Raw genomic sequence first — 17,198 nt, forward strand, 5'->3', positions numbered from 1 at the left:
AATTATGCGGGGGCGAAAAAAACTGCACGTGATAGAAATACATCAGGAACTCTAGAATTTACTGCTTGATGAGAGTAAGTAGTCTGCCTCTTCAAATATGAGTTCTGGGTTGTGTATCTCAATGATTATTTTTCTACAGATAATATATACTAGATTGCATCATCATTATAAAACTTGAATGACAAAGTAAATACATATATGCCAAGTATAGTACCTCATAATCTCTTACAAAGATGGGAAGTTTTTGTCATTAACTTCTGGTTTAGCAGCACCTCTGGCACCACCTCTTTTAGCGCCACCTCTTGAACCACCTCTGGCACCACCTCTCTTACCACCTCTGAATCCACCTCTGGTAGTTTGAGGTTGTTCGTCACCAAAGTTAGCATCAATGTCTAAAAAGACCTTTTCCTTTTGGGCCTTGGATTTAGCTTTCTTGGTGTGAGTGGAAGCAAAGAAAACTTCTTGTTGCTTTTCGATCTTTTCTTCGGCGGTCCATTTTTGTTCAGCACCTTCGTTAGCTTGTCTGAGTTTCTTGGATCCTTCTAATTCTTGTTTCGACAATTCCAATTCAGCAAGGTATTCTTGCAATGATTTCTTTGGGATGGCGTTAGCAGATTCATCGTTTTCTTCAGCTTCAGCTTCCAATTCAGCTTCAGCATCTTCAGTACCTTCAACTTCACCTTCTAATTCTCTCTTGTCACTTTGGCCCCATCCTTGTTGCAATTTCTTTTTAGAATCGGTTTTACCGGTTCTTGAATGACGATCAAATGGTTTCTTGGAGTGTTTGGTAGCAGTGGATTGAGGTGGAGCAACATCTTTGTTGAAGTTCTTGTTTTTCAAAGCAGCTTCGTTACCAGTTGGTGACTTCTTCTTCTTAGCCTTGGCTGGGTCAGCTGAAGCTGGAGCAGCATCTGATTTCTTAGAAGAAGTGTTCTTCTTGACAACTTCTCTGGATGGAGCTGAAGGAGCAGCATCCTCTTCGACATCATTGCCTAATAAATCGTACAAGTTCTAGAAAATCAGTTTGTTAGTACTCTGACATAGTAGAAAATGTTCATAAAACGGAACTTTGTGCTGAAAGGGCTTCCTTCCTTGATGACAAGGGGGAAAAAAAATAAAACTCATAGAAATAGCTTGATGTAATTGTCATCACACGATCCCTTATATAGTGAAAAAAAAAAGATTTGATAATTTCAATCTTGAAATGGTAGTTTCCCAAGAATTCTATAATGACCCTTTAAAAAAAATGAAGTTATAAATTGACCCTTGGTGTCTTGTTTGTTGATCACTCAATTCATGTAAAATGGTTGTTTTGTAAGTTCTAACTTCATGGGCTATCTCTAATTTACAAATTTGGCAATTGGGGAAAAAATACACTTTCAATTGAATTACTTTCTTTCCGGAGTTCACTTTTAAAAGCTTCCCTTCCCATTCAATGCTCTCGTTCTGGGTAACTTCAATATACTCTATTCATGTTGAACATACTTTGTTTTGAAAAGACATTGTTTAGCTGGTGTTTTCTTTCCTTTCCTTACTTTCAAAGCTTAGAAGCAAAAAATTTTTCTTTTCAACAAAAGAAAATTTTTTTTTGGCCTTGAAATTTAGCAAATCTTTCTCCCAGACAAAATTTGAGGTTTCACCTCACACACACACACAATTCTCTCGCTTTCTTTCTTTCCACCCATTCATTCTTTTCGCCCTGAAAGATCTCTGTCATTTTTTTTTCCTTCTCCTTCTGTTGACCAAAAATAGAGCAAACCCATTTATGTGCAGGAGATTAATCAAATGCTGGGTAAATGATACACTTACAGTTGTTTTAACATAATTGATAAATTATTATTATACATTATTCCTACTTTCACCTTCTTTCCTTATTGTTGTCAGAAATACTAACAAACTCTTCACCCACTCTAGTTAAAAAAGCTTTCATTGCCAAACGCAACTCACTTGACATACTCTTTGAAAACAATTTCAAAGTCAAATGATACAATGCAGGACAGTGTTTTGTAAAGTCGTCATCATCTAATTCGACATAACCTTCATAGATTTCAACTATTACTGGCTTCCATGTGGAAATATTTCGTTGTTGGTTAGTCTCATCGAGTTCTGAATACCTTTCGACAATTGTATTGCACAATGGTACAAGATAATCCAATAAACTTTGCTTGTTTGCTGGTGACGCCTTGTCATCATCACAATACATTCTGAATGTAATGTTTATAAACACAGCAGCAGAGGACGACTCTTGTTTCAACAAATTAGGTAACCTTTCAATCACACCCGCGTTCCATAATCTGACTCGCAAATCGTAATCATCGTTAAACTTCTTAGCGAAATTGTAGCTCTTGAACAATAATTTTGCCATCTTAAACAAATAATCATAAGGCACATTTTCATAGAAATCATCACTTTCAAAGAGTTCAGACAATGATTGTATCAATAACAACTGCAAAACACTCTTCACAACAATGGAAGACTTATCTTTTGATTTCTTTAATCTCTCTTCCGCGTCATCAATAATAGAGTTCTTGCTTTCTGTGTGTTCCACATCTTCTCCGCCAATATCACTTGAACTACCTTCACTATCTTTAACAGTTCTATTTCTGAGTGGGTCGGATGTAAACAATTCTTTGGCAGTTGTTAATTCAAACAAGTTGCTAAGAGCATCTGAAACCTTTCCCCAGTGTTCATTATTAAAGTTTTGGGCATTATCGATTAACAATGATATCAAACATTCACGTCCAATACGAGCAATTGTATCATTTTCTTGGCATATACAAGATATGATCAACTCGAGATAACCATCAAGAAAGCTGTTTAAGGCATCAAAATAATGAGTGAATAATGTCATCATGCTTTTCAAAGCTTGAATTAAAGTTGTGGATAGCCAAACTGATAATTGGTCATTAATATCATCAAGTCCAATTTCCCAATGATTACTCAATACATGAAAGATAGGAAATAACAAGTTTTCACAGATAATTTTCCAAAATTCAAAATCAAAATATTGTCCATATTTCATCAACACATCAAACAAATATGTCAAAGCTCGTGATCTGACCTCCAATTCTTCACCAGTCATGATAATATCATGGAAACCGTACAAAACTGGGAACCACAATTTTACTAGATGTTCATTTTTTTCAATGTCAGGAACAATTGGTTTATTATCTTCACCAGTGTTGAGCACAGTGTATTGAGCAATTTCATGGATTAATCTGGATAAAACGTCTAACGATAATAAACTGACTCTTTGGAACTTTTCGTTTTTGGCCATAACCGTAAAACAAACCACCAAATCTGAAAATGAGTCTTGGAGTCTTACTTCTTCAACGTATTCTTTGTTTATCCAGTTGGCCATTTTATAAGCTTTCATCACAATTGACTCTTTGTTTTCCTTGGCTGCAGCTGTGCAAACCCCAAAAATTGTTTTCCAACCGGATTTGATTTTATCAGCTCTGGCCAAAATCATATTGTTGATGCATTCCAAAACCATATCTTTCACTTCAAGAGAATCATTGTGTAGTATGATATACTCAAAAGGCTTTAAAAATTCTTTCTGAAATTTAAAATGAGCCAATTCCTCAATTTCCAAAAACCTCATGGACAACTGACGCAAGGAATCCAAAGCGAAAAACAGAATAGCAGGATTGGTATGACAACCAACTGCATTAAAAGTTTCACCCATGGCTGCCCAAAGCTGAGACCATTCTAAACGGATTCTACTCATGTTGTAGTAACAAATATCCACAACTTTTTGTAACGAATAAGTTCTAGGGTTGGTGCTTTGACCAGAGGAATCAATTTCCTCTTGTGCCACTTCAGATAATGCTCTGACAAACTGGACGATACTTTCTCCAGACAAATTAGCACTGTTTGTAAACACTTTGTCAATAGCAACTTCCAACTCCGTCTTTGTTAATAAACTGGCAACTTCTGGCGATAATTGCTGATTATGGAACTTGCTTGCTGCTGTTTGAGATGGTGTTTGCGAAGAAGAAAATGATCTGAAAAAACTACCACTAGTTCGAGAAGTCTCCAAAGAGTTTCTCGTTACAAGTTTGGCAATTGTAACATCTGGAATTGAATCCTGATCCACACCTTGAGCAATTAATTGCAATCGTTCTAATTGCGATATAGATGTTAAAATTTGAATCCAGGCATCACGCCCCAAATGATCTCCTTCAGAAACTGCCAACTCCAACATTATGTAGATTGAATCAATGTTCTTTTGTTTCATTTCTTCGTAATTATGGAGATTCTGAAATTGAACCAAAGCACTAATAAAAGATGTTTTGGCATAATTCAAATCAAACATACACGCTATGCGAATGGATAACTTAATTCCTTCAAGACATGTTCGACTGACATCTTCTTCGTCGTATTCTTTGAAAGGTGGAGTGAGTGCAGCTAATATCGACATCCACAATGTATCAAAAATGGATTTGACGTGCAACACATTACTTGCAGCATAGAAAACACCTTCCAGGTCATCTGATTTTGATTTTTTACCCAAGTTTCTCATCAACTTTTCGGTTTTGGTTGACATTTCTTTTGATGCATGAATGTATGCTTCACGTGTAACATCACGTCCACCGAAAAATCCTATTGATTGACCGGATGCAGGAATAGAAAGATCACCTGCCAATAATGCAGCATGTTGTTCTGATTGTAACTTAATCTCGTTGTTTTGAATTTCATCATAAATTTTTTCCAAAAATTCTCTGGGTAAATCTTCCCCATCATCAATTCCAGAATTATTCATTATAAAGCTGTCAATGGTCATTCTATTTTTGATTTGAGGAGAATGTAAATCAGTGTTCAACATAATAACCGAATATGACAAAATGTATGCGGCGTCAGCATTGGAGAAAACCTCGGGATTTCCCAAAACATATCTTTCAGCAAACTTTAACATAAATCTATCAATCTTCTGAGCTTCCCCGGGTAATCGGAAAGATTGTAAAAATCTTCTCATTGCGTCGACAAACCCTGTTTCTTCAAATTCCATTTCATCGACAAATGCATGCATAATAGCAATGTTCTTTTCATCACCTTCCCCGAGGTATTCTCCAATAGTAGCTTTATCTAATCCATCTGTTGTCAAAAGAAATTTGGCAATATCCTTTGGATCATCTGCAGCAATAAACCCATTATCAATAAAGTAGCGCAACCCCTTTTTGGCTTTCTGGTTAAATTGTCGTACACCTTCCAAAAATGCCTTCTTCCTTTGCTTTTGGTTTTCAAATTGCTGAGGATTATCACTATCAGTTAAGCTGTCTCCGTTGACAAATGAATGGTTTCTCGAAGCACTAATTGATGTATTTGTTGAGTCTGAACGGTTTCTGAGTGACGATAACGACTTGTTATTGTTATCAATAGTAAACTGTTTAGAGTTGGCATTGGTAAGACCCCTTTGTGCCCAAGAATATAACGAGCGTAAGAATGCTACAGCACATCCAATTGAAGTCATTTTTAATGCATACTCCAAGGGGAATTGACTATAGATCTCTGGCTCAGGTGGTCTTGAGGACATAGTTTTACTGGTGAGGTTTGAAATTTTATTGATGTCGTAAACAGATATTCCATTTCTTCTGTTTTCACGATAGGCATATTTTTGTTGTGGAGTGACCTCAACTCTTTGCAATGAAAGTTTGGTCAAATAATCAATAAGCTTTTCACAAATATTTGGCATGTTGCTGTCACAATCATAATTCAAATAAAATTCAATAATACATCTCGAATCATTGCATAATCGTTCAATTATCGACAATAAATAACGCTTTTGATGGGCACTTGAAGTTTTCATTTCGGCAACTGGGAAATATATTTCATCCCAGAAAACAGGTATTTCTCTTTTAAATTCTGCTCTCAAGTTTGAAATTATGAGCCAAAAAATCTCTAATGAAAGTTCAAAAACAGGAGCCAATGCTGAGGCGGCATTTTTGGAAAGTGCCAAATTGATGTATTGCCTTACTGCGTTTACCATTCGCACATGCTCGTTGGTATTTGAAGATAAAATTATAACATCATGACTCAAAAATATGTCGATGTGATCCTTCAAAATAGTATGAACTATGTGCAATGATAATAATTTTGATCTCACAGAATGTGACTTCATATCAATGGTGGCTGAATCTAATGACTTGATTGAAAGCTTGCACATTGCTCGAAATACCAAAAATGCATCTTTGACTGCTAAATCTTCATCTGTTTCGGTGGCAAAATTGGCTTCGTTTAAGCGATCATTGTCATTAATAACATCATTCAAGTTTTCCAAGCGTTTCAACGTAAGTTTCTCTTGGTTCTCTGTTTCATCGGATGCTTGGATTTCCAAATTATCATCTGAAGAAGATGACGTTAATCTAGGAGTACTGTTTCTTTTACTCTTATTCTTCACTGACTCTTCAACTCTTTGGAAAATTGTTCCAATGACCTGGGTCAAAATCCCTTGAGCGACAGCTTGATTTCTGGCTGTTAATGAAAAAATAAATACATTATAAATCTGTCTAACAGCTTGTAGCAAAGATGCGCCGTGGCATGGCATTAAAAGAATACTATGCATCAAAGCTCTCACAACTTGTACTTCCAATTCAGGATCCGTTCCCTCTCCTTCAAAACAAGCTGATATTACGCTCACTGAGTCGTCAGTTAGTTTAACCTGTTCCGAATAATCGTCAAACTGGGCATAATCAAATAATTTGGCAAACAAATCAATTGCTTTTGATTTCAAGTTTGTGCTTGATGTATCACAACATGCTTTTAGGGCGTTGAATATAATTTGAGGATTTTTCGATTCCGGGTCATTTAAAGAATCAAGGGCAGTCTGAATCAAATTCTTAAAGCTGTCATCTTTCTTGGCCTCTTTTGAAGTAAGAATTATGTCGAATGTTTTCTTGAAAATTTGAGCATTATCGACTGTTGCATTTGATGAAATTGACAAGATCGAACTCTGACGATTATGGTTAGCTCTTGGGGTACTCTGAACCGATACATCCTCAGCTGGAGTGATTACTGTGTCAGGGACTGATTCTGGTGAGTTAATACTTCTTGGTGTTCCCTCAATGTTGGCATTGAAGGCGTTGTCCGTCTCAGTATTAGGCTTATTATTCTCGGTGTTTTTAGGTGAATCTGTGTCATCCGAAGTAGGAACTGTATCTTCTACCACATATTCAATATTAGTTGTTTCCTGTACTACGTTTTCTGGTTGGTGCAATTCCTCTTCTGTAGCTGGCTGTAAGGAATCATCGGATTTTTTATTTCCATTCAGAGTATTATCCGTGGTGGTGTTTTCTTTTTGTCCATTTTTCTCAATTGACTCAGACGGAGTCTCAATTTCCTGTGACTTCAGGGCTGTTTCTTCTTCTTGTTCAGACATTAATTGTATTTACCACCTGTTTTCAAAAAAAAAATGTAGAAATAACAACAACTAAATAAAAAAAAAAAATAATTGAACAATAAGAAATTACAATATACCATGCAAATCAATTTTTATTTGTTGTTCTTATTTTTTTTTTTCCTGTAGTGGTGGTGAACCAGTGAGCAAAAGTGAGTGTTGGGCTTTTTTTTTATGGTTGTAGGCTGTGAGCTGTGAGAGAACAAAATAATGAGATCAGTTTAAATCAACAGAAAAAAAAATTGTACAACCGGACATATAATTAAAAATCAAAAAAGTTTTTGATCAGATATACACGAATATTTCTAAACACTACTAATTTTAAAATTCACTTAAAGCAACAGCAGTAGCTTGGAAATCATCATGAGAAATTGAAATATTGACATTTTTAACACCAGCTTTAGCAGCAGCTTTTTTGGCCTCACCATGCAAAATTACTTTAGGAGCACCATTAACGTCACGAGTGATTTCAATATCAATCAAGCTTGCTCCAGCACCTTTTGATTCAACACCCAAGGCTTTGAAAACAGCCTCCTTTGCTGACCAAGTTCCAGTGAATGAAGCTTGTGGGTGAGCAGTATTCAAACAGTATTCAACTTCATTACCAGTAAAGTTTCTTTCAATAAAGGTTTCATTGTCGATATTGATTGCTGACAACAATTCAACATCTACACCGACTCCCTTTGATGATTTGTTTAAAGAAGACAATGCCTTAGCAGTTTTTTGAGCAACTTCTCCAACATAAGATTGGCTCGATTGAATTGTTTTGTCACTGAATACCAACTTTTTCTTGTTTTCTTCAACACGAGCCAATGGATCCAAGTAAACTGGTTGTTCCAATTCGTCACTATATGGAGCTTTGTCTTTGGCAACAAACATAGTGTTTCTGGTGATTGCATTGTGCATGTAACGGTAGGTCTTTTTATTTCTAGCAGAGACCTTAGTAGCATATTCTTCATAAGTGGATCTATCCAAAACAGCAAATAAGTAATCTGGATGAACAACAACAGCCTGTGCACCTTTTTGACCGAAACCAAATGATGTAACAGAAACGGCCTTAATACCATCGGTTTGAATTGATCTTGATGGGTACAATACATATTCGTATTGTTCTAAAAGCTTATCAACATTATCCGCATTTCTGTTACCTGGAACAAGACCAGACTCAAGAATTTGAATGGCACCATTCAACATCCAAGCACCAGCTGCACCTTTTGGATGACCTGTCAAGTATTTTTGGAAAACACCAAATACTGGGTTACCTTCGGATCTACCCAAGTGTTTCATCATGTTGTTGATTGTGGCTGATTCATTCTTATCGTTAGCAACGGTGGAAGTACCATGGAAGGATGCAACACCAATATCATCGATGGTTAAGTTGAAGGCAGCCAATGCTCCTCTCAATGGAGCAATTCTTGGATCAGACTTGTAGAATGAATTACCCCATTGTTTCTTAGCATCAGAAACTTGTCTCTTTGATTCACGGTACACTTCTTCAGTTCTCTCTTTCAAGAACTCATGCATGGAAAATTCGTCACCAAATTCTTCTTTAGCCAACTCGGCTTCTTCTTGCAAGTAAGAAAGTTCTGTTTCTTCCCAAGATTTGATTTGTTCCAATCTTTTGTTCAATTGTCTCTTTCTGTACTCGATGTTCAAAAGTGGAGATGGGTACTTCAAGTTGCCATGATGTTCTCTGGCAGTGGTCAAAATACCTTTACCTGGTGCTGGAACAGATCTACCAATCTTATCAGTGGCAGTAGCAGTCATGGCCAATACAGCGTGGATTGGAACACCCATCTTAAGTGCCAAATCAGCCGTCATGATAACTTGAATACCAGAACCTTGAGCTTCCATGAAACCATTTCTGGTAGTAGTGGTTGGTCTTGACATTTCCTTTGGTGTTCTTCCGTGTTTGAACTCTTCAATAGAATTAGAAGTAGCATTCATATTGGCGAATTCATAAGACCCTTCTTCTTGGAAGTCATCGTAACCACCTACCAAAACTACTTTAGCTTTACCAGACAAAATTGTTTCAATACCAATGTCAACCGATTCAACAGCAGTGGCACAAGCACCGACTGGTGTCTTGATTGGACCAGAGGAAGACAACAACAACATATTGACCCAAGCAGACATAGTGTTGATAAATGATTCTTGCAAAATGTCATTTTGAACTGGTTTGTCAGCATATCTATCTTTGAACATTCCTCTCAAAGCAGAGACACCTCCCATACCGGAACCAGAACAGTTACCAACTTCAGACACATGAACGTATTTGTAGAATTCATATGGATCAGTAATACCAGCAGACAACAAGGCTTCAACAGTGGCAACCAACACGTACAAAGTGATTGGATCAACTTGACTAATAGTGTCTTCTGGGATACCATAGGTACGAGCGTCCCAACCAGTTGGAATTTGACCAGCAACTAATCTATCAAATCTCAAAGCTTTCGGAACGTACAATGTTGCACCTTTCAAGATTCTAACTGTGTATTCACCACTTTCTTCAATTTCAAAAATTTCACATTTTTCTCCGTGTTCGTGTTTGTATTGCTCAGCTGTTTCTTTAGAACATTCAAATGGTTCTAAATCGTGTTGAACAACAACTTCTTGAATCATTTGTTTTTTCTTTGGATCATAGCCATTGAACAATTCTGGCTCAATCAATCTAATACCGGAATGTTCTAAAATTTCTTCTTCATATTTGGATTTGATATCCTTTTCGTCAATTGGAGTTTGAGTCTTGGCATCAACCCATCCAGAGTATGGTTTCCCTTTCAAATTGCCATTATGATACTTGATGAAACCCATAATCCAAGCCATTTCAATGGCACCTTCCAATGAGAACTCACCATAGGCTTCCATTTCCCATCTGGTTCTAGAGTTACCCCATGGACCAACTTCAGCAAAACCTGTCACAACGACAACATTTTCCAAATCCAACATACCTTCCAATTCTGGAGCAATTTGTTTGATTTCATCATAAGATTTCAAAGTTGGGAAATCAAATTTCATGTTGGCTCTAGGTTCAACCATAACCTTGGAGTAGTTTGCATCGACATTGTCACCATTGACAACTTTTTGCTCGATAGCTGATTCAATAGAAACGGCTCTTCTAATGTCTGCAGTTTCCAACAAGTCGGTTCTTAATTTAGATGTGAAATCCTTCAAGTTATCAATGAATTGCAAACCACCATTCAAGTCAGCCATAACTGGTTCTTCTTGACATAATTGTACAATTTCTGGTGTCAATAAACCTAAAATATTGAAAGCCATTTCCTTTTGGGAGAAAGTTCTGACACCCAATTTTTCAATACCTTCAGCAATAATGTTGTTGGCACTCATCAAACCTGTACCTCTGGTCCACCCAATGACAGCACCACAAACAGTCAACTTGGATCCCCAATCTTCAGAATACCATCTGTTGAATAAGGTTTCCAATGAGATTTTAGATTCAGAGTACAACCCGTCAAAACCAAAAGTTCCGTGATTTGGAGATAATGGCAAAATACATTGAGCAGGTCTAGTGTCAGTGGTCTTTTTGGATTTAACAGCACCTAACAATCTTAAAAGGTTGGTCAACATGATTCTGTGGGCAAATTCAGATTTAGAATCAATGTTGTCGAGACCATTACCATTTTCTGGAATAGCAGCAAATGGAATGATTGCATCCAAATCCCAACCCAAACCACCTTTCTTTGGCTCATCATAAATGTATTGAACCAATGCATCAACGTCTTGTTTAGAACCTTGGTTGAATGGAACAACAATTAAAGTAGACCCAGCAGCACCATATCTGGCATACATATTTTGATAATACTCGGTAACTTTCTTGGAAAATCTAGAGGTTGTGACAATAACTTTGGCACCACCACTGATTAAACCTTGCAAAATTTCGGCACCAATAGAGCCAGCACCAGCACCAGTAACTAAGACATACTTGTCTTTGAAAGTTAAACCATTAATGGCAGCTGATTCCAATCCATCCAAGTAAAGAGAAGATAATTTCTTATTGTATTCCCAACCGTCTTTGGTTTTTTTCTGAATGTGCAAAAATGGAATAGTTTGAGATGGAATAGTAGACGAGACAGGTTGAATGATAGAAGTCTTATCTGGTAAAGAAGCAATTTCATCATCTGAAGAAGGAGTACAAGGATCGTCTACTTCCTCTGTTGGGGTTGTTGGAACTGTAGCAGCTTGTAAAATATCTTTAGTCAATTGTTCAGTTTCGATTTCCTTGGAACTTTCAACCACCTTCAATAAATCTTCGTAAACTCTTTGCAATTCCAATTTGCTATCTTTGGAAGCTTGTTTGGAAATAGCCTTGTAAACTCTAGCTAAATCTTCTTGAATAGTTGGTTGACTAACTTTGGTCATAGCACCACCTTGGGCCATTTCATACACATATTGTTCAAATTTTCTAACTGAATCCTTTTGAGTTTCCTCATATTCAATGTTACCCTTAGCACTGACTTTAGTCTTTGGACCAGTAATTCTGGAAACATCTTTGTAAACTGGATCTTCAGTCAAAACTTGTTTACAGTTGTCAATCAATTGTTGACCCAATCTCTTGGCCAATTTATAAGTTTCACCTTTATATTCTGGACAATGGTCGATATGATATTGCATAAACTTGATTAAAGTTGGATTGGCTCTGTTCATGATTTGAATACATTGGTTGATGGTTTCTCTATCAACAGAAGTTAACTTGCCAAAAATAATGTCGAAATACATTGATAAAACGTCTTGACGGGCCCAATTCCAATAGGAGTCATAAGTTCTAGACTTTAATGCGGAGAAAGTTGGTTGGATACCCTTAGCATAGAATTCTCCGTGTTCTGCTTCCCACAAATCTAACTCTTTTTGTAAAACAGCAGAAGCTTCCTTTTCCTTGATAAAAGATTTGGCTCCCTTGTTTAAGTCGACTTGCAAGTATCTTGCTAAAACTTCTAATTGCTGCTTGGCTAATTTCTTGTTTTCAGCTGTTAAAGCATCTAAGGCAGCACTATCAACAACAGCACCACCACTATTTGCGGCGCCTGCACCGGAGGCTGCTCCTGATGACAAGGAGATCCCAGCACTTGATGCGTATTTTTGAGCAATTCCATCAAAGAAAGCTTTTGCATCGGCTTCAGAACCTAATCTATTAGCTGGTTCATTTGTTAAAGCCATCAACAAGACAGAATCTTGTCTACCAGCACCCAAACCAAATCTTGATTCCAAATACTTTCTAGCAGTAGTGATGGAAAATCCACCCGGCATCTTTGAGGACATTAATCTACCAATCAATGAAGTAGAAGTCTTTCCTAATTGACCGCTGAATGAATCTTGGAATTGTTCAGCTAATTCTTCCAATGGAGTGTCTTCCGGTTTTTCAGGAGTAGAGCCAAATTCCTTTCCCAAGTCACCAAGAATTTCATTTTGAACAGTGGATTTACCATTAACCAAATCCTTAATTGCCTTGGTCATTGGAACAGCATCTAAAGGTTTCTTTAATTTTTGTGCAACCAAAACATGGATTAACAAGTTAGCCTTGACTGGTTCATCTGGAATAGATTCAACTGGGCCAGCACTTGCAGGTGCTGGAGTAGGAGCAGCGGCAGCGGCAGCAGCAGGTGTTGGAGTGGCAGCGGCAGGAGCTGATGGGGTACTCTCTTCTTGCTTTGGTGTTTCCTTAGGAGCAAGATCTGCTGGATCTGGCTTGTAGTAAATCTCCTTAGCATCTTTGGAGTAACACAAGACTTGACGTTGCAAAGATAAAGCGGCATCATAGGATTCATATTTGGCTTTGATAGTTCTATTGGCCATACCAGCTAAAGTTGGTGAAGGACCAATTTCAATGATTCTTTCAGTATTGTGCTGTTTTAAAAAGACATCTTGAGTTTCAATCCATCTAACTGGAGAAGCAAATTGATATGCCAACAATTCAGTTAACAAAGTGTGGGATAATTCTTGTTCAATTTCTGGTTTCATTGTTAATTGGGGGAGAAATAAAAACAAGTTAGTTGAATAAACAGTGAAAGAATTGAAAAAAACTTGAAAAATATAAAAAAGAGAAAAGGAGAGCTATATCAATATATAAGTAAATAATTGGCACATAATTTTTAAGGACACCAACAATATGCCCTAAGCTGGATTGTTAATATTACCCAAAAAAAAAATAATAAATTAAAAATTAAACTCGTGTATAGATGAATTTCGCACAACAATAAACGGTTGAGAGAAAAATAACTGTAAAACTCCGAAACACCCTCAATTAGCTTACAAGAAATTCAAACATATTTACTACTAGAGTAATGAGATTGATCTTATTCAGCTGGTTTCCATTTGGTAATGCTTGACTTATTTGATGATTTTATTAGTTTATTCATTGCATAGCTAGAGTATAATTTTGAACCGAAAAACTGTTACTGTGCCTTCGTTCCCAACAAAACAATATACAGGCAACACAAAGTAGAAGAGAAAAAGACCAACAAAAAAAAGTGAGACTCGCCACAAGAGACAAAAGACTCAACACGTATTGTTGAGTTGTCGCTGTGTATATCTATGTCGTCCTTGCGACATTTTCAACGACAAAGAAACAAGACCAATTTGGAAAAAAAAAATGCAGAAAAAATTTTTCACTTCACTTTTAGATCAACTCTTTTTCTCATCAAAGACTACTACCATTACCAATAGACACTTCAAATACACGTACTTATATTCTTATGAACCATTGTAGCTAATCTAGTATCAGATATACTATTCCCAAAACTTAATGCCTTCTCGTCTACCCTGTTTATATTCGGTTATTTTCAGTTTAAAATGGTATAGGAGAACACTTTTGTTTTGGAAAATCAAAACCGATCATCTCCACCCTGAAACCGCCTTTCTCTCAAGAAAGACTATTCATGCGGTTTTGGGACTATTACAAATGATCTACAGTTATTATCTATTGACATTTTAAGTTCGTTATATTAATGTGTTTACTATTCTATCAAAATAATGATAAAATCCATCACGGAAAATTATTGGTTCTGATTCGTTGCATTCAAAAATATATGTGGTATCATTGCCTTGAAAGCGGAGCCATTTCAAGCGATCCAACTTTCTGTGGTACTCTAGAGTGAAATCAGTGTATTTTAATTGATTCTCGTCAATCATTGAGCATTCCCAAAATTCACTTGCAATCAAACAATTACGTCTCTCAGTTGCCTCAAGTACATTCAAGGAAAGAAACCGTAATTTTTTCGTTAATGACGAAAGAAGTTTGTAAATATCTTTTTCCAATACTGATAAATGAAGATAATCTAAATTGTTGAATTTAGGTAAAATCTTGTAACTGTGACTGTCGGGTTGATTGGAAATTTCCAACCTGGAAATGTCTTTGTTCAAAAAATTTAATATGTGGCTAACTTTCAACATTTCACATTGTTCTGGGATCGATAATTTCAAACTTTTGAGATGTAATTGGGAGAACATTTTTGCAAAAAATGGTTGATCTTCTATCGATAAGGACAAATCTTCAAGACGAGGGGCATCCAATTTGATTAAAAAATCTTTCTCGTTAGAACAATTTTCAATAGTCAACGACTTTAACAATGTTGTGTTGACAGAAATGTTGTTTAAATCAACATTTTTTATTGTGAGTTTCCGTAGTGGTAAATGAAAATCGGTAACAGTCAAGACAGCTTCATTGAGTAAAGGGTATGCATCCATATTGATATTGTCACACAAAATATTACCACTGACAGCTGTTAGCTCTAAATTGTATTGCAACAACTTCATGGAAACGGGGTAGGAGTGGTTCCAATGAAACTCTTTTAATCTATTCATCAATGGCAAGACTCTTTGCAAATACTCAACCACATGCAAATCAGGGATGTCTGGTAAATGCTCGACGTGGAATATTTTGATATACCCCCCATATTGAGGATTTTCTATTAGTGTCTTGAAGAAAAGTTTCAAACAATAGACTGACGAAATGTTTACTGCTCTGATGGAATAATTGTCAAGTTGGTAAACACCACGCAACTCTTGAAAATCATTTAATGATTTTGTATCTCTTTGAAACAACTTAGGACTTGAGTCAATAGAAATCACAGAGTACTGACGTAAGAGTGTCAAGTGTCGAAAGTATTTGTTGATTTGGGATATTTGTAATAATTCACGTTGATGCAAATTATCAAGCACAATCTCCATAATTTCGGGGGGTAGTTGGAAGAGCATATTCGTTTTGGTTTTCTTGTAACGCTTGGGGTAGATACTTGGTTGTGATTTCAGATTCATTTTGACAGAAATTTATAGCTTTTATAGTTTCTCAAAAATGTAAAGGGTTTTCAAAAGACACGAATGGAGTTGTAGTTCCAGAGGAATGTCCTCCGTTTTTCGGTATACCTCGCTCGCTCCCCAATAGATTTAAAAAATTAAAAATACTCAAAACAAAAAATATAGCGCATTTTCGGCAAATCACACAAAAATGTGGCTCTGGTAGTGGTAAATCAAAAAAAAAATCGGATTTCCCAATAAAAGTCGTTTTTGGGACATACGGAAGAAACTTTTTTAGTAACAGTGTAACCAATTAAGATTTGCAGCACCAAAATTGCAACAATAAAGTATTGATTTCTTTAAATCATTCTTTGTTCACACTGAAGCACAAGCAAAAAAAATAAAAGCCCAACGCGGGGCTCGAACCCGCAACCTTTTGATGACTTTTATTGCTAAGAGTCAAATGCTCTACCGATTGAGCTAGCCAGGCTGCTTTTCGATGCTAAATTTCTCCAGCATTTTCATACTGGCTTTTATTGGCAGTATTTCAGGTCAAAAGCTGATTTTTTTTCAGTGTTTCATTTTTTTAGGTACGCTTTTGTAATTAATGTCGAGTCCACCAAAATGTGAAGTAGATGTTGGTTATATTTGTTTATAAAGTAAGTTCTAGTTGAGCTAGGTGGATTATTGGTAAGTTGAAAGAGTGTACTCTTCCATACTGATGTTGTCTATAATTTGAGTGAAATTTCGAACCAAATCTCTCCCAAAAAAATAAAATTTAGTCTCTGAAGCACAAATTGATACCATCATAAAAATACAAATCTCAATAAACCATCAATATAGCACTATTAATAGTACTGTTGTATCTTAAGAAAACCCGTTGTAGTTGTTATAAGGTCATATATTTCTAATTCACATTTCCCCGAAGATCATCGTAAGAGAATGATCCCATCTCAACCTATCAAATTTAGTTTTGTGTGAATTTCGTTTCGACAAGAAAAAGAAAAAAGCTTAAATATGATCTAATGCTTATTATAAGATGTGTAAACTCTCCTTTCATAGCTAATTCTTGGACGAAAATCACTAATGTGGTCAATGGAAAACTATCTACCCGATGCAACTAAATGGAGTAATTGTCGTCACTTGTATCATTGGAAACTAAAAATAAAAGACATTAAACAACACAGATTCAGAGGTATTCCTGATTAAACTTGCTCTACAAAGGTTGCGAATTCAACATTTTGTGAAGTGGCGAAGGGAGACAGGAATAGAAGTCAAATTTTAAAGCAAAAGAAGGTCTTTTCTTTCTTTACGAGTGGGCATTTCCAGAGTAGACTTGTGTAGAAAATGCCCGTGATTAAACCTACATTTGTGTCTCTGTGTGTTGTGGTTTTTTTTTCTTTTCCCTTATTTTAATTGGCTTTTGTATCAGGTAACAGATCTGTATCTGTCTACCGAAAAATCCACTAAAATTCAAGTGAGTTAAGATCTAGTGGTGGTGGTGAAGGGGAATGAGTTGACGAAAACGATGACCTTACATTTCTTAGAACAA

General features: G+C 36.3%; 4 protein-coding genes and 1 non-coding gene across 5 annotated transcripts; all 5 read right to left on the reverse strand. All coding sequences in view use genetic code 12, as the record gives it.

The window, feature by feature from the left end:
- Positions 1-225: 225 nt before the first annotated feature.
- Positions 226-1,503, reverse strand: CAALFM_C304810CA (uncharacterized protein; the record flags this gene model as incomplete). The annotated part of the gene is made up of 2 exons (XM_019475323.1): positions 226-1,011; positions 1,486-1,503. The coding sequence occupies 2 exons, from the start codon at positions 1,501-1,503 to the stop codon at positions 226-228; spliced, it is 804 nt and encodes a 267-aa protein (XP_019330868.1).
- A 355-nt stretch (positions 1,504-1,858) lies between these two features.
- SEC7 (Arf family guanine nucleotide exchange factor) lies at positions 1,859-7,378 on the reverse strand (the record flags this gene model as incomplete). Its single annotated transcript, XM_718066.1, has 1 exon — positions 1,859-7,378. The coding sequence occupies one exon, from the start codon at positions 7,376-7,378 to the stop codon at positions 1,859-1,861; it is 5,520 nt and encodes a 1,839-aa protein (XP_723159.1).
- A 339-nt stretch (positions 7,379-7,717) lies between these two features.
- On the reverse strand, positions 7,718-13,372 carry FAS2 (trifunctional fatty acid synthase subunit; the record flags this gene model as incomplete). Its single annotated transcript, XM_718068.2, has 1 exon — positions 7,718-13,372. One exon carries the CDS (start codon positions 13,370-13,372, stop codon positions 7,718-7,720), a length of 5,655 nt encoding a protein of 1,884 aa, XP_723161.2.
- A 978-nt stretch (positions 13,373-14,350) lies between these two features.
- CAALFM_C304840CA (uncharacterized protein) lies at positions 14,351-15,667 on the reverse strand (the record flags this gene model as incomplete). Its single annotated transcript, XM_718070.1, has 1 exon — positions 14,351-15,667. The coding sequence occupies one exon, from the start codon at positions 15,665-15,667 to the stop codon at positions 14,351-14,353; it is 1,317 nt and encodes a 438-aa protein (XP_723163.1).
- Positions 15,668-16,051: 384 nt separating this feature from the next.
- tK(CUU)2 lies at positions 16,052-16,136 on the reverse strand. The gene is given in 2 exon segments: positions 16,052-16,087; positions 16,100-16,136. It is a non-coding gene; the product is annotated as a tRNA-Lys (tRNA).
- Positions 16,137-17,198: the final 1,062 nt, after the last annotated feature.

Source organism: Candida albicans, chromosome 3 (assembly GCF_000182965.3).
Source record: "Candida albicans SC5314 chromosome 3, complete sequence".
In the NCBI taxonomy this organism is placed as follows: Eukaryota; Fungi; Ascomycota; class Pichiomycetes; order Serinales; family Debaryomycetaceae; genus Candida; species Candida albicans.